General features: G+C 40.2%; 1 protein-coding gene across 4 annotated transcripts in view; it reads right to left on the bottom strand.

Moving 5' to 3' along the window:
* Window positions 1-22,585, bottom strand: part of fhod3b (formin homology 2 domain containing 3b) — a 108,355-nt gene that overhangs the window by 25,266 nt on the left and 60,504 nt on the right. For all 4 annotated transcript variants that reach the window (XM_061716642.1, XM_061716641.1, XM_061716640.1 and 1 more), the window contains exons 6-9: window positions 4,510-4,604; window positions 3,685-3,796; window positions 2,628-2,722; window positions 31-174 (exon numbers count right to left, since the gene is read on the bottom strand). In XM_061716642.1, coding sequence (XP_061572626.1) covers window positions 31-174; window positions 2,628-2,722; window positions 3,685-3,796; window positions 4,510-4,604 — 446 coding nt within the window. The remainder of the gene's footprint in view (window positions 1-30; window positions 175-2,627; window positions 2,723-3,684; window positions 3,797-4,509; window positions 4,605-22,585) is intronic.

Below are 22,585 nucleotides of genomic sequence, written 5' to 3' on the forward strand. Positions count from 1 at the left end.
CGATAATGTTTGCAGAGTGGGATTCCTGACCTCGTAGATGTTGAACTGCTCTATGAGATCGAGGTCAGTGCCTTTCCTGCTTAGGTGTCTCTGGGCTGTGGCTTCGATGCTCTGCTCCTCCAGATAGTCGACCATGTCGTAGTAGGAGTCCTGGTCTGGAAGGCCTGCCAGAGTCTGGGACACGCCAGCAAACACATTTGGTTTAAAACATGTGGGCTGAGCTCCTTGTGTCCTATGTGCGCTCATTTCATTCTAAGGCTTCATGCAATGTGACACATTAAAAGGCATCTGCTCCTTATGTAAATAATTATGTAAATACAACCAATAAATTCATCGAAACCCAAAGTGGAGAAGCAGTAGGTGAAACTAAGTCCCAACACTCTACAGTTTGTAGAACCAACTTTAGCAGCGATAACTTGAAGTTAGTTTCTTAAGGCTGAAATATGCTTCTGCGTCACACCGACGCAGAGCACACGCCGCAGCCGTGACGCCGTGCTGAACCCTTCTGACTTCTCCGTCTCTCCATTTGGTCGCGGTGCAGTACCCCCCGCGGCCACTAGTTAGCGATCTTTTTCTGAATGGTTTATCCGACTTTTTCCGGTCACAGTAAATCAAAGAGATAAGGACAACTATTGTGCAAAAAACAAAAACAAAAAAAATCACATATAAACGAAGAAAAGAGCCCTGGAAGTTCACTACTGATTCAAACCGGAAACCGGAAATGCTTCGCTTTCAAACGAACCAATCACAGCCCTCTCGGTCTGCGTGTGGTCTGCGTCTCCTCGACGCGTAGTTACAATTTTCAGGAGGTGCACGTCACTGACGGCGCAGGTGACGGCGTGTCCTCTGCGTCGATCCAAACCACACGCCGTAGGCACGGCGTCATTTTGACGCAGAAACATAATTCAGCCTTTAGTGATGGTCTAAGTCTCTCAAGTCATTGTTGAGGAACTTTTGTCCACTTCTCTTAAAATTTGCAGTTATTAATTTATGTCACAAATTAAATTTCAATCAGCTTGAGGTCTGAAATTTGACTCGCGCACTGAAACACCTTGATTATTGTGTACTTCGACTAAACCTCTTTAGATGTCCTTGATCATTTTCCTGTTGCACGACCCAGTTTCAGTAAAGTTTTAGCCGTCAGAACGATGGTTTAAAATGACTCTTTCTAATTTATCGCATTAACTTTCACATTTAGGACTTTACCTTATACTTTTAGAATCTGAAATACAGTTCTTGGTATTTTTTTTGTATTTCTCTGGTAACCGGGTAAATTTGCGAGGAATATTTCAAATGCTTTCCACTCGCGAATAAACTTTTCCACTGCTATTTTCCACAACTTCTTTAAACGTTGCATGGTCTGACTTTGAGGTTAACTTGCTGAGATGTCCACTTCTAGTGAGATTGGCATTTGTCGGGAATGTTTTCCACTTTTGAATAATCTTCCTCGCTGCAGACAGATGCACTCCACACTGGTTTTTAAATGGCTCTGGCCTTGGCTGACAATTACTCCCTTAATTACTTTGGAAGTGGTAAGAATGTATTGAGTTACTCACACACTGCTGCATTTTGGCTTAGTTTTTATCAACATTTTCAAGACACAATGTACTAAGTGTTGTATTGAAGTTCATCTTCGGTTGTATTTATGCTGGCAGGACTAAATCAATTTCCATTCTGTCTCCATTTATAAAACCTTTGAACTGAAACAGGGTGTACTTTCTGTTGCACGTGACTATATGAGCAGAAAAAATGTGTCCTGACGAGAAAATGAGTCAAACTTTGGATAAGAAAATGGGCAAGTATCTACAACTATGTCTTCAGACTGACAAAAATGAGCAGCAGGATCCGAGACACTGAACTCGCTGACTGACAATTCACCCACAAGCTAATTTTTTTTTAAGTTAAACCCCAAAGCTTTGATGTGAAGTCTCCAAATGTAGATATGAAATGAGTCTGTGTTTCCTCCAATACAGAATTGTGCACATATGGGAAGTTATGGATATTGGCATGCGTGTCCTGTCCATAATGCAGCACCAGATGTTAGACAGGAAGATTGAGGTTCGGGAGTGGAGAAGTCTGCTGCATCATGTTCTCAGCTAAATGTGGTTAAGCCCTCTAATCGCAATTGTCTACTGTAGAAATCTTGTAAAATGATGACTACAGACAGGTGCTGGTGAAGCTATTCAGCTCTTTATCACTGTAGCTCTGCACATAATCAGTCCTCTAATCCTGTTGTTTCCAGCCCTCTAACATCCAGGCTGTGGTTCTTCATGTTCACTCAGTTTAGATAAGAAACCCAAGTTGTTCTATATACAGTGAGAGCACAGAGACACACAGAGAAGCTGATTCAATCAAACTGAGGAAGTGGCTAGATGAGTTTGATCTCATTTTGGACACAGATCTACTGAGAACGTTTCCATCTGTCTTTAACATACTTTTTTACTTTATAAGAATAAGTTAATCAAATGCAGGCAACATTTTAATACAATGTCTAAAGAAGGTCTGAATGACAGCAGAATAGGGAGGAGAAAAAAGGTGATTAGACAGCTAGACTAAATGCTTTACTGTGAACAGATCCACAGACATGGAGGAATATGGAGAGTACTAGTTAAATAGCTTCTACTGACCTTATTGATGAGCGTCATTGCATAGACCAGCAGCTCAGTATCCACACCATCCTTCTCATCCAGGATCTCCATGACATTTGACCAAAGTTTTGCACCTACGACACCGCAATGTGTGACATTGCACATAATAAGTCCAACTTCAAACAAAACAAGCCATTTTTCAAGGTTTTTGAAAGTGAACAAAACTACAATCTCTACCAATCTATCTGCTCATTTTACAAAAGAAAGAACCACAGCTTTAGGTTTAACAAACAACTTGTGATGTGGTCTTATAGCTTCAGTGGAGGAGCAGCCCCCCCTCCAAAAAAACAATCAAACAAACAAACAGAGCAGTGGTGGCTTTATCTCCCACGAGAGAGGAGCCCATCAGTGTCTCAGCCATGAAGTCAAGTACATCTCCTTCCCATTCACCTTTAGAAAGTGATGGGATAAGACAAAGCAGCCAGAGACAGAGGGATACCTGACCCCTCCAGACAGACGGCCAACCCCTTGTTGTAAACCTCGGTACAATGTTGAGCTTTTGGAGTTCCAGGTAACCGAACTCCACTGCAGGCAGGAGTTACAGGCTTTCTCAGTAAAGGTTGGACCAGTGTGTGTCTAGGGAGTGGCTCGGGACAACTGATCTGATCACTTTTTCTTTATGTCCCTGCATAGTTTTACTGAATCGTTGACACTTAAAATGGATATAGTAGCAAATTCCGGGGCCTTAAATGTTCCTAAAGGCTAACCGTATCATAAGACACAACACTTTAACAGGGATATCCTGATCTTTTTGATCTGCTTTACAAATAAATATACATTTATACATAAAACAGATTATTAATATAAACATATAATAAAGGCCTTCATGCAATAACTGTCATTAAAGCATGTCATCTGCTTTACCAATATTGTCAGTATTCTGTAAAAATCTATGAAATAGCACCTTGCACAGTGTATTCTACTAATGAGCTCTGCTTCCATATCTAAAATCAATAAACGCCATTAGAGCAGCACAGACAGTCCATGGTGTTCAGCATCTATTTTTATAATCAATCAAATCTTTCAGGGCTCTTACCTCTTTTGGTATCCACAGTTTCCACAGCCTTTATGAGCAGGGCAGCGTTGCTCTCCGTGTACTCCACAAAGACCAGCAGCAACTTTAAGGACGTCTTCACCACCAAACGAAACTACAAAATAAAGTCAACTCTGAACTTCATGTATGAGCATGAAGAGAAGAAGATGCAACAAAAACGTTTAGTTGTTTAATCTTATTGTAAGGGCTATTTCCTGTCTGACGAGGTTTGATAAGAGCAGCGTGACACTGACGGCTCGTAGGAACATGACATATGTGTGAGGCAGACCGTAAATACTATAAAAGGTATAAAATCCAATAGCTGGCTATGTGAAATGCTGAAAAAAAGAGTCAAGTCTAAATGTGGTGAGGTATTGAAGACCTGCCAGAAGTGGAGAAAAAATTACGAAAACCAATTTGGAAATCGTGAGCAAAACAAGTAGAGAAATGTGTCATAGTAATGACCTGCAGTACCGTTTCCAGCAGTCATTATCAAGATGATTATTTACAAGGGCATTTACCATACAACATGATGTAATGAAAACAGCGTTCTCATTAAAGATAATTAAGCAGAAGGCACATCTTCTGTCAGTATTTACACAGGAAGGCAGTAAAAGTAAACTGTAAAAACAGTGAGCAAAACCTAAGAGAGCCAAGAAACTCCATCTGCTGCAAATACGCTGCACACGTAGTTATCTGGCCACTAGAGGGCCGAGGGGACTACACCGGCAGGAGAGATGCTTCCATGTTGGCAAAGGAGTACAGGATTGTATCTGTTTTATGATGAGTTGATTTTATAGTCTCTCTTCTGTGCTGAATTTTCTTTACCTTTGATCCGACCAAGGTGTACAGCCACTGCACTGTTTCGTTGTGACATATGAGGCCGTTCATCCCATCCACGTACAGCATTATTTGACCAAGAGCTGGGGAGAGAAAGAGAACAGCAGAGGAAGAAGAAGGAAAGCGAGTGGGAGAAACAGGTGGAGTTTGGTTAATCTTTAGGTATTCGACTTTCTCTTGACAGAGTCCATCTCACTTTCAAATGGGCTGTGACCAAAGGAAAAAAAAAATCTCTTGTTCACTCATCCCACAAGCCAGTGTGGAAAACTGAGGGTTAATATCTGAGCTCGCAGTCTCAATGGATGCTGGTAGGACTTCCATCTGAAACAGGATACATAAATAAAAACATTATAAGAGCCAGGGGATCTCTATGGGGGGGGGTTAAAAAAAGTGAAAAAGTAAAGGAAGAAGACAGGGGGAGAAAGACAAACATCAGAGAGCAGGAGTGGAACAGACAGAGACATCATTTCAGTAGGTCCATTGTGGGGTTCTTCTTTTAACACGGTTTTAGTGGCTGTTCACACACAGGAAATCCACAGCAGGACGAGCTCAGTTTGAACCCACAGCTACTGTGGATGATACATTAGCTGACGCGAGGCTACAGGCAGGTGTACTGCAGAAAAAGAGCGCATGAACACTTTTAGGGCCTGATTTACTAAAGGTTTGCATGCGTAAAAACATGTGCAAACTTGACATCACCCGCAAACCAATGTGCCAGCTGATCTACTAACAGCGTGCAAAGAGGACTGCGCCTCTCAAATGAGCAAAATAGCACACGCTGTTCATTTAGTACTTTTGCCCTGATGAATAATCAATATGGGGCGTACCCGCCAGAAATCGCAAAAATTTAAATACTGGGAGGGGAAGATGCAAATAGGTTCATTTACCATACGCAATGAGATTTACCGAGCCTGAAAGTTATTGCGGTGATTGTGATTGCGTCTGTATTTAATACGTTCGAAAGGAAGGTGCTAATCTGCCCAGCATTACGCACCGATGGCTGCTGTTATTGTGGCAAGGAGGCGACATCGCCAAAATCAAAGAATACGCAGAGAGAGAGTCTTTATTCTGCTGCATGCTATTTTAAAAATGGTTGCAAGCAAGAACAAGTTTTATTAAAGGCCACTTTTTCTTTAGTTCTTCGCCTTATATCTTGCCACCTTCTTTTAACCTCATCTGCCGTTCTTTTTGTCTTACCAACTGCATTTATTCTATCGCAGATTTTCTCCCATATTGCATTTCTTTTGGTAATGTTTAAATTTCTTTGCTGTTGTTCATGAATGTGTTTATTTGCCTCTTCCACTAATATCTCTAATTCCAACTCGTCAAATTTCATTTTGCGCTTGCGACTATCCTGCTTTCCATCCAGACTCTCCATGGCGCAAACAAGTAAGACAAATAAGACACGCAACACCTCATTTAAATACTGCTGTTTGCACCTGTTATCAATTGCGCAAGCAATCTTAGTTGATCACCCGCAAAATACACAACAACAGCACGTGCAAACTTTTTCAGTGCACACGCAATTTAGTACTCTTTATTTAGGATCTTAGTAAATCAGGCCCTTAGAGTGAAATATTTTTGAAGTCCTTGGAATTATGATTTTGGGGGTCAGAGTAGACATGATTTTTCAGTAAATCATAGCATTCCTGTCTTTCTTTATTTTTTAAAACAATGTCAACTTTAGAAATATCTCAGGCCGAAAAAAAAAAAAAATGGACACAATGGGGTTATGAAACTGTAGACACTGAGGAAACCAGTATTGCAGTTGGATCCCTAAAAAACAACTCAATCAACTTATTAAATTCTTCCTAAAATGCGTAGTGCCGAATATTCTTTCTGCGTTTAAAATTGCTTCTCATAACATATGATGATGACAGCGTACAGTCTGTCATATATTTTCCCTCTCTGCTTCTCGAGACGGGCATGAAAATTGTGAACATGCTGTAGATAAGCCAAAATTCCCAGGTGCAGCTGTTGTGTGTACATGACGCCTGAGTGTGTGCGTGAATGAACGCATGTCAGCGTGCACGCTGACGGCTCACTGGTGCAGCAGCAGCAAGTTCATCTTTTATCGATCAAGATTAATTACTCACAACATGTCTGGCCAAAGCATTCCTAACAGTCCTCCCCTGCTGCAGGCTCTGATCCATGTGTCTCAGCGGTCAGCAGCACGGACGACAAGGCGAATCAAAGCAGATCACAACAGAGTGAAGTCAAGAGAGTTTGATTGGTTCCCTGAGGCTACCACCTCTGTAACCTGCTCTTTTTGCATGGGACAACAGAAACTACAGTAACAGTAGAATTCAGAGTCGTTTTACCGAGCCCGTGATTGTTCTCTGGACACACACACATTGGAAATACACAATCTTGAGCTCAACGTTAGCAGGATGAGCTTCATGGTTCATTTCAAATTCACAGTTGACCTGCAGTATCATTACGTCCCAGACTTTTATCTGCTCTGGGCACCCGTGCAAGGTATCTGTCGAAAAAGCCATGTGGTTTTAAGGAATGTCCACTGAAAACAGGGTGAGAACATATGGGTGGGCTTAATGAGGCTGTAAAAAGTGTCATTACAAAACATGAATGCTCAGCTGCTGACAGATGAGACGTGGCGTGTAAACCACAAAATGAGATGACTTTTTGATCTCTCTGACATGTTATCATAAGACATTATTTAAAAATCCTACAGATAGGATGGGGGTGGTTTTCTTTCTTAAACACGCAGCCAAGTAAAATAAAATCTGAGAGAATATCTTTGTCATATGTGGATTCAATTAAGTGAGCAGTTAGGATACAGAAATAGTTGAGATTCAAACTCTGCCGCTTCATTTGAGTATTCATTGCCAGATTTCACTTACATTGAATTCAATGTAAATATTAAAAAAAAAAAAGGGAAATTGAGAAACAAAGCTGAGGAATTGTGAAATTGCTCATCTGTGTGACCTGAGTTTAGGCAGTTTTATTAAGATCTTCATAAAACTGCTGAATGAATTCACCTGTTTGTTGCAGGTAAATAACTAAACTATGGCAATCGTTCTCCATGTTGTAACTTTGCGACTTTACTGAAATCTGGATCCATCTTTAACCGCTGCAACGGACGGTAATTTTGAAAGAGAGCTAATAAGGAGAACATGAGTCCAGAGTCTCCAGAGGACTCCCTCTATTTCAAGCTGTGATCAGGGGCCAGAAATGTGGGCCTCCATTCAAATAATCAGGGGCAACTTTTGAATACCGCACACAAAATAGAACAGCAACATCGCTTAAGTCCCCCCGCATGAATGTCACGTAATAAGATGCTGGCATAAAAGGAGCTTCCTTAAAAGTACAGACATCAGAATACAGAGCCAACCCATTACGCAAAAGAAGATAAATTTAGCTCGAAAGAAACTTGGAAGTGTTCAATGAGCGGACTGGCATTTATACAGCATTTTGACACTCAATGTCTTTCGATAGAACAACATTAATTTTCCTTGGGAGTAAATAGATCATTTGATTGATTGAAATTATAGATGGGAACCACAGAGCTAACGGCCTGGAGGAGACAGAACCAGATCCTGTGTCTGAACCAGAACTGTGAGAGAACTACTCTAACTCAAACAACCAAAGTCTGGTGGAAGTGTTTCTTCAGGGCCTCTCCCTCTCATAAACCACAGCAATTATCTTCCACAGCCCTAGGAATGTGCAGGAAGGGCTGCTCCATGACCACAGCTGAGGTGAGAAGCGCTCTGAGGTCTGGGAGGCAGCACCAACACAAGCTAGCTGACTTAAATGTAGATCTTAAAAAAAGGAAGACAAAAAACTAAACAACAACCTTATCTATGAAGATGCAAGCAATCTAACGATCATCTCCGTGTTTGTAAACCTCCCATGTCTCCTTGTACTTGAAAATGTGCCTATTTGGTTTAATTTATATATTGGAATCTGTCTAAACTAGGTCAGCCAAACTGTCTGTCAGTGTGCAACATTTATTTTACCAGGGCCTTGGGTTAGGGGCCAAACCTCCATCTCACATGAATGTTCTGCGTTAGAGGCTTCACTCACTCTCTTGAAATGCTGTCCTGAACCTGGATCAGCTGTCTGCGCTCTACACTGAGGTCTGGCAGAGGATTCCTTCATGTTAAATTTCTATTTTTTTCACTGCATTTGCTGTTTCGTTATTCTCTGGACGATGACAATAAAGATTGGATTTGATTTGATTTTGATTTTAGCAGAGTGAATTATGAGAGCTTCAACTGTGGCCTTTGATCGCAACAGTTTCTGACAAAATAAGGGCAATTAAATTGTTTAGTTTTCATTACTGATCACTTATCCCCCTTATATTTTATATCGCTTTAATGACACGTCTCATCTGAAGACAAAAAGGAAGAAAAACAAATAATTTTGAATATCTACCATATACAATAAATGGATCCATCCCTTCCTATTTAATAAAGTCTCTACAGCAGTAGTTTGATGCTAACAGTAGATAACATGACTCAGAAGTTTGCTTGTGGTGATCAACACATGAAAAAATTTAATTTAATCTTTAAAGAAGTTACATGTAAAACTGAATATTAGATAACAGCTACGATGTCATAGATGGTATGTAGTGTTTTTGACCTGCATCCCTGAGCTGCAGAGGATAACAAGTGCAGTCTTTTCTCAGTGCAACATATGAGGAAGAAGTGAGCGTTTGCAAGGGATCATATTTCCTAAGGTTCATAGCACAGACATATAGTATCATGTAGTATGTCCACAGTTTATAGAAGTCTGTGAACATTTGTAAAACAGTAAATATACAGTAACTCTTTCTCTTTCTTTTCATTGGAGGTATTCGTGCCGCCCACCTCCAACCTGTGAAAGTAGATGGTCATCTTCCTATGTTTTTTTTTTTTTTTTTTTATTTTATTCATTTTTTGCACAGTGATAATACAATAATTTTTTTATCATATAAAGACAAATAATTTGTGCAGGAAAGGAAAAGAAGCCCGAAGGGCTTATAAGAAATCCTCCCCTCAATACAAAATCACCATAAACAAATCAGTCAATAGCAAAAGAATAGAAAGGAAAAAAGAAAAGGTAAAATAAACAAAGAAAAATACAATAAGTACAGAAACAAAAATATCCATGAAATGGCAATTTCATTTCCGTAAGAATAGCCTGTTAATTTTGTCTAGATAAAAGATACCCCACCAAGCTGGTCCTAAACGTTTTTAAGGATGAGGCTAATTTAAGAGATCTATCTAAACAGTTCCAGAGTTGAGGGCCATGGAATTTGATAAAGGATTGGTGACTGCAGGTACGACAAAGAGGTAAATGAAAGTTCTTCCCTCCTCTAACTGAATGAGAATGAATATCTGATGATAACAGAAAAAAATTATGAAAAGTGCCTGGAATGTCTTGTTTACAATAAATGAACTTAAACATAAACAGGCATGTTTGAAACTTGTTAATAGAAAAAATTGATAATTATTTAAATTTGCTAAATAAGGGTGCAGAAGGTGCTTGATGAGAAGAATATGAGATCATTCTCAAGAACCTTTTCTGAATTAAAAATAATTGGTTAAGGTACGAAGAATAAGAAGCGCCCCAAACAATGTTGCAATACGTCAAGTATGGATAAATTAGACTATAATATAGTATCATGAGACATGACTGATTAACAAAGAAAGAAACTCTTCTAATAATAATGGTTCTCGATGTCTTCCTGACAAAGCAGCACAAAGGACATGTCATTTCTCTCTTGAATTAGTATTTACCTACTTTTAGTGAGTTTGGTCTATATAGCTCTCTAGCGAGCTCCCATCCCTGCTATTGGCTAAAACCAGCCAAAGCAACTTTGGACTCATGGCCCAATCATCTCTTGTGACAACTGTGTTTCATTTTACGTCATTATGTCACACATCGACAATGATGAAGCGAGCTTCCAGAGTTACAGTGGAGATTAAGAGACTCAAGACAGTAATAACAGAAGAGAGAAATGATGAAAATGATCAAACAAGGGATTAAAGAAGAGTAGATCGTGGGGACTGTCATAACAGTGATTTAACCTCCACACCTACAGGGGGGGCTGCCCAACTAAAAATGACAAATGTTCCTTGGTGCTGCTTTATAGGGGGAGTCTTCTTCGCTGTCCCTCTGTCCCCTGAGCAGGGAATTGAAGATTGTGAAGTATAAACAATTTGATGGTTTCTTAAATGTGAGATGATATTTTTCTATAAATTGTACTATATAAGTAGAGTTATACTGAGTGTAAGAGTGAATGTATTGGATTGAAATGGACTTATATTAATTTTACTGCCTGAGATTACTTTTGTTGTGAACTGGTGCTGAAGCTAAAATAAACTGCCCTGTGCTTTCACAAAATATTGGCAAACAATTATATCTCTGCACAAAAGGTTTAACATTATTTCACAGCGTTAGAGAGCAACAAGCAACATAATATGCATATGTGAAGAGACAGCTGTGTGGCGATGTTTGTCACCATGATGTGCTGACCCAGAAAGATAGTGTCTTGGGAAAGAAAAAGAAGCATCGATTGTATTCAAAGGTGAGTGACTTCCATTTGTTACTGATATTTCTGCTTATTGCATCTATGCCCCTGGCTGGGGTCTGATGTAGAGTGTGCGTGTCATAAAAAGACAAGTTTACTACTCGGCTCTTACTGTATATGAAGTGGATTAAGACATGTTCATGGGTTGCGTTGTATTTGTTAGTCTGCTAATCACTCAGCCCATTAGAGCCAGACAAACTGCCTCTGCCCGAGCAATTCCAGTCACCGTGTCGACTGCCAGATTTACACTGAGCCCCATAAAATGAAACAACCGGGGGATACTTCAGCTTTCAGACATGGTTACATTTGCCGGCATTAGTCAAAATTTGGTGCGGGCATGCTCCCAAACAAATTCCCCTGAGATGAAGCAGCAAACCTAATGGAGCTATAACATGAAGCAAAGCCTCTGCAGGATTTGGCTGAGCAAGCTCTAAAGGCACTGCAGGCCTAATGAACTGCAGTGCAGACTTCAGCGGACCACAGCAGTACACAGCACAAAGAAATGATAAAATATAAAAAGACAATGAACAGCTGCTTTTTTTTTGCCAACAGATGTTCATTTTGCATCCTTTCCAAGTGGGAAAGATTTTGGCACCAAGCACATGAATGACATCCACCCACTTGCTGAGTGAACTGAAAGATGAGCTGTGGTAAATTCTTACTGCTCTTGAGAGAGAAGTGATGTGATCTGCTGTTGAGGATCCCAGTTTATCTCCTTGCATCTTGCATTACTGCGAAAGATTTATTTTTTTTCCTAAATGGCAGTTTATGTGTCTTAGGTGACAAGGTTAGGGTTGTTAAAGTAAGTGTTTGACAAATGAACAAAATCAAACTTTCTTCTAATCGGCATGTATTGTGACTACTGTTACATTGGAACAGACTCTGGGTTGGGGTTTTAATTCCCCCGTCTGAGGGTTTGTTGAGGCTGAAAACGTCTACAGATGTAGGGAGAGGAATGAGAGGAGGCAGAATATAGGTCAGCAGGTGGAGTTGAAGTGGGTCCAGTTGAACACTACACTTTCACATTGATCAAGTGGGAATGGGACAACTGTGTCAGGAACAATGCTATGTTTTACCAGAAAAACAAACACTGCAACATATTGTTTTTGTGTTTGTAAAAGATGTCAAAATTACAGGCAGCATTATTTTTCTTCCAAACCAGTACAAATCAGTCCATGTAGCATCTGTGTGTCTAAATGTGGCGCTGAATTTGCCAATCAATTTGAAAGCATGAGATTTAATTCAGAGAGGCAAATGCTGGAAGCAAAAAACAAAATGTACTCAGTAGAGCGCAGACAGTTGCTAGGTTGTGGGCTGAAACCATGCGTGACGCTCATTTCCTAAATTTCCGCTGACCAAATGAAGTCATTCCTGTCACCCCGAAAGAGAAAAGCCCCAGCTGAATACATATTATAGATGAATACATGGGACAAAACTTTGTAAGATAAACAAAAACAATACATTGCACCGTGCACAAGTCTTGGGGTTCTGCTGTTTTATTAAATTTAAGAGTGATAATGTAAGAGCCGCCCGTCGGCCAAAATGAGGCTGATGGCTGGACAGGGGTGTTTGTGTCTCAACATACATAACATTCTCTATAACTTAACACATATACACATTGGTCAGTTGGACAGTTTTCTTACAAAGACATGTGTGTTTTTGCAGCATGGAGGGTGGGATGGGGGGCAATGCTTTTGGCATGTGTTGCAAATCATGTCCTCCTCATTGTGTATGAGCCAACTGAGTGTCTTCAAACACTGAGGGTCAGAGCCATTCGTTCTGTGTTTGTGTAATATATGGAAAGATAAATACAATGTTTAAATCTTTGGTTTTAATGCACTGTATGTGTCAATGCATGTATTCATTAAAGGGGACCTATTATGAAAAACAAGTTTTTTCTTGTTTTAACATATATAAAGTGGTCTCCCCTCACCCTGCCAGCAGAGGGGAGATGAAATCCCATGAATTTCTGCAAGGTCTGTGACCCCCGCCCGACAGAATCCCCCAGTGTCACGTGATTTTTTTGAGCGGGTTTAGAATCTGCTCCCGTCGTGAGTCACGACGGGAGCAGATTTCCATAGGTTCAGCCTCCGCTGCTGAAACCACGCCCACAACCAGCTCTCTCCGCCGGCTGGAGCTCCGCCATTGTTCAGCAGCGGTGACTGTTTTCCCCCGGTTTCAACAGCGAGGGAGAGTTAAAATGAGGTTCGGCATCGACATTTACCCTCATAAAAGGATCAGTTCCCACAGCACGGACCCGGTAACTGCACACGAGTCAGCGGTAAGTTACGTAAATTTTTTATGTTATTTATATTTGTATGATCTTTGCATGGGCTAAGTATTTAGCTTAGCTCCGGAGCACCGGCGCCGCATACGGAGCTGCCGGAGCTGCTCACGGACCGGCCCGGAGAGGAGTCCCGGGCCCGGAGCTCCGAACCCGGGGGCTCCGGGGGGCCGGCTCCAGGGGAGCCGGCGGCTCAGTACCGTAACACATTTTTCTTCTGTGGTTTCAGATTTTCCAAGCACCTGGAGCTCTTCGAAGACACATTCAGAAGACGCGCAGGCCTTCCTTGAGCCAGCAATAGTGCAAAAATGTTATTTATATATTTTAACAATAAAGTCTGCCATTTGTGAAAATTCAGTGTTGTGATTTCTTTACAGTTAACATGATTCATTTGTCTTGTAACATAAGAAGTGAAATGATGACGAATTGGAGTAAATAACTGTGGTGTACCTGTTTAGAATTAAATTCAATCTTCCTGTTTGAAGACAAGGTGACTAAAGGCTGATTTATGGTTCCGCGTTACACCAACGCAGAGCCTACGGCGTAGGATACGTGTCGATTTAACGCAGAACCGTGGACACGCTTTGCTACGCAGCCGCTGCTCTTCTCCCCGGAGCGACGCTTTGTCTCCTCCCCTGCTACACGTCATTCAAGCAGCCAATCAGCGCAGCGCCTCATTATCATAGCCTCGCCTCCCCTCAGAATGAAGCACAGAAAAAGGCTTTAGAAGCGGTAAAACTAAAGACATGGCCCACAGGCTGAATTTCTGATTTATGTAGAAAAAACAAGCTTCAGATTGTTTTTAAGACATTCAAGGCCTGTTTAAAATATACAATAAATGCCATAATATGTCCCCTTTAAAGGAGCATGAGGCTCCTTTTAAGAAATGAGACTCATTAGCGCCACCTTCGCCACGACGGCCGTCGGGGGTACTGCAGCCAACAGTGAAGCCGGCACGGGAGAACGGGGAGAACGCGCATGCAGCGTCATTTGACGTCACATCCGCAGGACAGCGCGGGAAATTCGGCCCCACAATTGCAGCACATTTTGCAGCACACAGCCTGTTCAAGGCAACGGAGAGATACACTAGAGGGCTCATTCTTTTTGGTTTGGAACGCTTCATCTGACATTATTACGAGAAAACTTAAAACGTATACGAATTTTTTTCATAAATCCTGCCTCAATCCTGCCTCAAGCTCCTTTAACTACTCTCACCATGACTCCCGTCGTTGACTCTGATCCTGCATCGTGCTCCAAGTCTCTTTTTCTCAGGCACCTAGAGACTTGTTGTGACCTGGTATATCCTAATACTTTAACTGTATTTTTTTTAATCATATTTCATTTAAGTAATATCATTTAACATTCTCCCATATACGTTTAATTATGTCTCCTTCTCAAAAACTGGCTTTGAAAAGAAGTCTGTAATTTTGAACACGTCTGTACAAACAACACTGCAGGGCTGTAACGTCAAACATCCCCATCAGTGCTGGTTCATAAAATGGATGAGGCCATAATTATTTGTTTCAAGGGGTCTCAAACTCGGAAGCCACAAGTCCAGAAAACCGTAAAACACATTCATCAGGTGAACGCCGCATCCTTCTCGGAAGTCAGTTGGCTTTGCCTGATGCCTGGTTTGTGGTACAGCACCACAACCTCATCACGGTGGCAGAAACCCACATCCGTAGTTTAAAATGCCAAATAAATGAAAAAGTTCATACTTGTTTGGGAATACTGCCTTTCCTGCAAAAAAATTAATAAAATACTATTTTGTTCTTGAAAGCACCCTGAAATTTGACCAAAGTAGTTGCCTCATATTTTTCTTTGCAGGAACATTATTTATTGATCTCTTAATATTTGGCATCAACCATAGAAAAAAAACATTTAATTGACCTCAGGATAATATGCACACAAAAAAAAAAAAATCTTCAGAAAAAAATTATTTTAAGTGGACCACACTACATGGATGTCATTAAAACGTTGATCAAACAACAAGGCTTGGGCATAGGACTTTTGCACAGTGCTGTAAAAAAACAACAATAAACAAAACATTAATTTATTTATCTATTGCAGGGGTGTCAAACATACGGCCCGCGGGCCGGAACAGGCCCCCAAGGAGGTTCGATCAGGCCCGCAGGATAATTTAAAAGTGAAAAAATGCATAAAAGACATGGAATTCCAATTTTTTTTTTTTTTTTTTTTTCGGAATTCCAATTTTTAATAAGATGCAATTCATGTATTATCTGCTAGGGGGCGCATTGTTTTGATCAGAGTAGAAGACAACAGCAGTATCAATGCGCCATCTGCTTCTTTATAAATCTAATTTAATCTTAAAGTGCATTACTATATTTTTCAATACCAATTCATTGTTAAAGTTTTGTGCCTTTGCACAATCAGTGGGATCAGTTGCAATGCACATACTGTATGTGAATGATAAAAGTAAATTTGTCTAAGGTCCTAATGTTCTTACACTTTTTTACACCAAAACAAAGGAAAGACATGATATTTTGAGTGCGACTTCCATACATATACTGTATAGCATGTATGGTATAATTTTAATGGTCCGGCCCACTTGACATCTACCAAGGCCGTATGTGGCCCCCGATGTGAAATGAGTTTGATACCCCTGATCTATTGTGAGGTATTGTATGCTTTATAAGTAAATTAAAAGACATAAACAGATCAAAAACAAAAGTTAAACAGAGTTAACCAATATGCCAATACACAGGCAAGACAGACAAGTCTTCAGCCGACTACAGAGAACATCAGGTCCAAACATTATTATGAAAGATGGAGCTGTGAAATGTTGACATGAAATATACTCGTCAAAATGAGATCTACCTTACAGATAGTATAACTACTGTAGAAACATAAAGTAGGCCATCTGTATTTTTCAGTGTTAATATGTACATGCAAGAGAATTGTAAACACCAAACTGGATATTTGATGTGCAAACAAGATCCCCCCCAAACTTTAGACATTAACCTCTACAATGCAAGTTAAAGGGGACCTATTATGGTATTTAATGTATATTTTAAACAGGCCTTGAATGTCTTAAAAACAATCTAAAGCTTGTTATTTCTACATAAAACAGAAATTGTATTGTATTTCAACTTTATTCTCGAAATTTCGACTTTATTCACGAAATTTCGACTTTTTTCTCGAAGTGCACAATAAAAAAAATCTTCCCTTCTCAAATATTTTTTTTCCCGCCTGGCCCTAATACTCTTCCGTAGAGGGGAGACCACTATATATGTTAAAACAAGAAAAAACTTGTTTTTCATAATAGGTCCCCTTTAATGACTGAACATCCATGATTCTTTTTTCCCCCCTAATTTCTTTCATTTTGACAGAATATTTACAGAATGGGGCAACAGGAGCTGTGCTTCACTCACAGAGACGCAGTTGATTGGCTGGAAAAAATGCACGTGCTCCCATGGGATCTCATTACGAAGCAGGAGTTCAGGTTTCTATTAGTATGGCAAAGGCCCTGCTCCTTCTACCTCCAAACATAACATGTTTATACGTGTGTGCCGCTGATCTTAGAGGTTCTGACAAGCTAGTGCCTTATCTGCTCCTAAACATAATTCAATGATAAAACTAGAGTTGTAAATCCTGAATATATATTGATATATTTGCACAAACCCACACAGCCCAGCCCAGACAGAGAGGAACTGTTTATCCAGATAATGTGACATCGTAAAGGTTTCCTCTCTTCAACAGAGGAGCTATAACGCAGCCAGACAAGGCAATACACACTGTTTCCGAGAAGAGCGTCCAACGCTGCTGTTAGCTCAACTATGCCTGGGTTTTTACTCAAAGCTCCGTAGTCAAAACAATGATCCAGAGTCTAAATTAAGAGAACTAAAAAGCCCCTCCAGTAATGCAATGTAATGCTATACTGGAAAAATACATTATTTTGTTAGCAACATGCGATCATGTCTATCTGAACACATGGAAAACCAGTCCATGATATAAATGTGCTTTAATTTAATTCAGATTATTCCTGTTGTGGTTGTTTTCATCTTAGATCAATGGAGGTAAGGACTGCAACAGCTCCAGCAGCTGGTTCAACTACAAAGGACAAGTAAATGAGCGCAAATGGCCACCATTGTGTTTGTTTACTGTGAACTTTTGGATCGCACACAATCTTGGCACAGAGATAAAAAGCAATGTGCAGATGTGTCACTACTCGGTCTCGCTGATCTGCCACATGCACAGTAAAAATGCCAATGCACTGGGGAATACTATGGAGACTGAGAGCAACAACAAAGCGGTGTTATGTGTCAGGTGCGCTTGAAACTTTGTGAACGCACTAAAGTTACTGCTGCGTGACACTGAAAGCCGGAGAAAGTGCTGCATTGGGAGCAGTCCTCCAGATCCCAGACAGTTTAAAAGGCAATGAAATATGTGACTAGAACGCATGTCCTTTTCCCACTGATGCCCACTGAGCACTGCTCCGTGGAAACCATCGAGTCAAGGTTCTTTATCTTATGGCGTTATGAGAGCTACGTCGTCAAAAACACAAAACCTTAACACGGTAGCGGGACAGAGAGATGCACAGCTTTAAAGGAAGAGGAAGACAGGATGAGATAAAAGAATACAATGAAATACAGCCTTAACTCACACGGTAATACTTCTAGACTGTTCACAGCACCTTCAATCTGTAAAAGCTATAAATTTGCAAGGCTTATGAGTTATAGCTTGTAAGCTGGTGTGCATACAGCGAAGTGCTGGATGAGATGTGAATTATCCTTCTGGGCGTGAAGATAACTTTCAATCCATTCAAGATTGCTCTGAAAGGTGTGAGACCATTTCTCTGAATTCACATAGATCAAGAAGTAAAGTTTCACTTTTTTTTCAGTCTCTATGGCTCAGAGATGGTGAGTATTTTGTCAACAGTAGTGTGCAGACAGAAATGGCATGGCCTTTTGAGGCATGCACACAGGGAAAAGTGTAGCTAAAAACATCGTTTTTGGTGAGGAATGTCAACCGTGAGCCTTTCAAAGGACAGAATAATTGCCTCAAGTTGACTGTAACTTGTGTGTCTTTAATCTGCCCTCTAAATCCGACGCTCCTGTTTTTGCAGTCGCCAATTAAAACCAGTTACTTTTGTTGGTGTTCTTATTATAAATTCAAAAAAATGGAACAAAGATTCAAGGCAAAATGTTGTGATTTGCTCTTGCATCCCATCTCTTTGTTTTGTTCGTCATAATTAGTGCCAGAAGGATCCTTTTTCTTACCACAGTGAAAAACCTCTGGCTCAGTGCTGAAACCTTGCTGACCTTTTTGCACAAGCTGCTTTTATTTTAAGACTGGAAACACTAACTGAGCTGTCAACAGTGAAGTGTTACTCTGCCAACCTCGTTTATTTGCTACTTTTCACAGAAATGCAGTAAACAGACTGCAGCAAAAGTATATTTGGGAGTAGACACAATAACAATAGTTTCTGTTGATGAATCAGCTGCTCGAAAGTTTTTCTAAATGTTGGCTTTATGCTGTTGTACTATGTCAAGTAAGATTTGATCTTTCAACTCAACATGACTCACATCAGTGAATAAATCAGCATCACTCCAAAAAAAGGCCTATTTAGAGACTTCATTTTGCAGCAAATGTACATAAAATCTTAGCTTTGTACCATTTGTAGCTTAAAGGACATGTTTTCAAGAAAATCACTGGATCTTGCTCCACACAACTCTTGGCTTGTGAACTGTTCTACAATTACACATTTACATATTTGTCGTCTTGTTTTTTTTCTCTCTCTTCTCCTACCACCTGAAGGTAAGAATGTGATACAATATCCAGGTATTAAGTACCTTTAATCATGTAAATAAACCCTGTTTCTTCGGTTTATCAGAGTAGCTCCAAACACATATTCCATGTAACCTCACGTAGACAAAGGGGAATGACTAATGCTGGGACCATTGGTCAAAACATGTCTTTACATTCAATTCATTCATTCATTCAATAATAATAACAATAATAATAATATTCTATCAATAGCTTTTTATGTGTTATTTTAACGTTTTGGACAATAAGAAGATGGTGGCACTTGCCTATCTAAAGCGCGAGGATACACATAGTGTAACATGCTCTCCACAGTTCACTTAATGGCCACAAGTACATTTAGTAACAAGTGGTGTCTAAAAGTTACACTGGACACTTTCCAAATATTGAGCCAGGCTGGGCTGAGCCTTAAATGCGCTCATTGCCCGTGGCCTTAGGTCGCACTCAGAAAAATAGCTACTGCTTCCCATCGTTAGGTTACTAACAACGTTAGATTCTCTGACGCTACCATAATGTTACATCATAGTGGGAATGTCACACAATGTCTATTTCTTTAAATCAGGGATATAAGCAGTGTGTGAAACAGTGAGAAAAAAAATCTTTTGGGTGGACGAACTGAACCAAAGCACTTACTGAAATGGTTTGTTCACGTCACCGCTCAGCTGAGCTCTGTGGCGAACGAGGCAGTAAGACTACGAGACTGAAATCATGATCACTTCTCTACAAACAAAGGACTTGGGTGAACCAGTGTCCCTGTGCCCCGTGACTTGACAGCTGATGTAACTGGAGGATGAGACTTTACACAAGATGAATACACTTACAAAGTCACAAACACACTCTTTCCCAATTGTTTTAACAGACATTATCAATTAACATAAAATTAAATAGTTAAGTTATCCTGCAATGTAAGGACTCATATTCTCATCTCTGTAATGTCTGTAATGTAATGTGTGTTTTTGTATGTATTTTATGGACCCTTGTGTCTGGAATAAAAGTTTATCATCATCATCTGTCCAGCTGCATCAGGATCACTACCCCATTCACTGAACATAATAATGAACGACAGTGAAACTATAGACGAGTTACAAAAAAGGAAAAGCAGTAATGATCTCCATTATTCAACAAGGAAACTTCTACAATGTAAAGATTGATCATAGGAATCCGGGAGTCTTTTTGAAGCAACTGTTTCAAGCCGAGAATCACGAGCGGATTAGTCGCCGTGTTTCAGATGAAGAAGCACAGCTTGAGAAGGAAAAGTAGGTTCGTTCAGTTCAGGAAGAAACTATCAAAGTACAACAGGTAAGAGCCAAGAAGCAAAGACAAAAGCAAAAGAGAGGCCAATACAAGCACAAGCAACCCGAAGGAAGTGAGATTCAGACTTTGAATACATTTGAATATAAATGGTGATTAATAATAATAAAAAAAAAAAACAGAAAAAATGTTGTATTCATGTTTAGACTTTGAAACAGCTTAGGAAACAAAATGATGAAAGCCTTGCTCAGTTAAAGGGTTATGAGTTCTACAGCTACGTTTTAACGTGAATGAAAACTGAATGACCCAAATGAGCCCTTTTGGCTCCTGTGTGTTTGTGGTTAACTGTAAAGTTTACAGCAGAACCAGATGGCATTGGCACCTCTGAAGCGGTGACCTCACACCCTTCCCTCTGATGGGGTGATAAAGGCATACACACTTTCCCCTGGGCCGACAGAGCGCAGGTCTCTGAGGAACTAAGCCCAGGTCTGGAAAGCCTCCGAGCCAGGTGTGAGGGGCCATGGAAGGGGCTGCAAGAGCACTAACTCGCCACAGACACCTCCAGGGCTTTGAGAAGAAGAAGTGAAAATTTTTTTGGGGGTGAAAAACAAGAAAAGGAATATCTTGTAGATTGCCGAAAACAATGTTCTGCCGAGCTAAGGGGGCTGGGAACCTGCTGTTGTAAAAGGCGAGCAGACTGGTGACTGTGTGGGGCTCGGGCTCTTTTTGACTACAAAAGAGGCATGAGATTGATTTTTATTCATGAAAGAGAGCAAGATTGTTTTGTCGGGAAGATTTTAATGCACACCAGACAGATGGGTTCAAGACCACATTCCTCTTCTTTTTTTTCTTCTAACTGGGCTCAACTTGAAAGACATTACAGAAAAAAAAGAAACACACACACATTAAAGGTGATCAGTGTTTGATACCAAAGCTATTACAGTTGCTCTGCTCTTTCAGTGAGCACATGTGAAAATTTCTGTCAACTAATTTACCCCTCTCTTGGGAATCCTTAATACTTTGGCTTCTCTTGGAAGTCATCAACTGCAAAGGAGCCAGATCTATGTATTTCAGATCTATGCATATGCGTTCCTGCACATGATCATCTCGTGTACTCCAACACATGCCTCATGAGGGAGAGTGATCGACTGCACTCCCCATTTCCTCAACTTGTCAGGAGAAATTAGGTCAGGAGTTGAAACGGGTTAAAAGTGCTTTTGGGGAAAGTGGTAGTTTGGTTTATTTTTTCCAAGATGCATGTAGGGAAACTGTAGTCTGCAGAGCTGAGATAAAGCGATAAATTTGTGCATTGAACAATAGGAGTGCTGAAATGTACCGGCACAAATCATATTCCTCTGAGATGCAGGAGAAGAAAAAGATGGTGGGGTGAACAGATATGAGATATGGGCCCATCATTCACATCAGAACGACACTAACAACTCTTACATGTGGTTAACTCTGCTTTCCAAAAGTCAGCTGTTATCCTCCTCCACCATGTTTTTTGACATTTAACCCATGTGATTTATCAGTCTTTATGGCAGACCGGGCCAACCTCAGATGAGGTGTCAAACATTTAGGGTCAGAGCCTGCAGAGGTAGTCCAGGTAGGGGTCATGTTCATGTTTCTAACCTGTACACCTTTTGTTATGTGTTTTTTTATTCATTAATGAACTATTTGGAAAATTAGGACGCATGCTGAATCCAACTGAAAAACATGAGGAAATATTTATGGCATTGGTTTTGAAAACGTATTCAAATCACAAGGTTCAATGAGGCATTGTGAAGAAACAACATTTCATTGGTATTTTTGCCTCAGAAGTTGCATCCAAGCCTTGAAGTTTGTGTCTACACTTATGGTGTGTATCATATACAGTTCAACAGAGGTGTCAAGTAACGAAGTACAAATACTTAGTTACCTTACTTAAGTAGAAATTTTGGTTATCCATACTTCACTGGAGTAATTATTTTTCAGACTTTTTACTTTTACTACTTACATTTTCACGCAATTATTTGTACTTTTTACTCCTTACATTTTAAAAACAGCCTCGTTACTCTATTTCATTTCGGCCTTTAATAAAAAACTATCCAGTTAAATTGCTCCATCCGGATAGAGTGAATTTGGTTGTGGTTGTTTCAGATGTTCTTGTCCAGTTTTGTTCTTACATCCGTTCCCTCAGATTCCTGCAACTAAACTTGGATGTACATTCCAAT

The sequence above is a fragment of the Cololabis saira genome, chromosome 3 (genome assembly GCF_033807715.1).
Source record: "Cololabis saira isolate AMF1-May2022 chromosome 3, fColSai1.1, whole genome shotgun sequence".
Classification (NCBI taxonomy): Eukaryota; Metazoa; Chordata; class Actinopteri; order Beloniformes; family Belonidae; genus Cololabis; species Cololabis saira.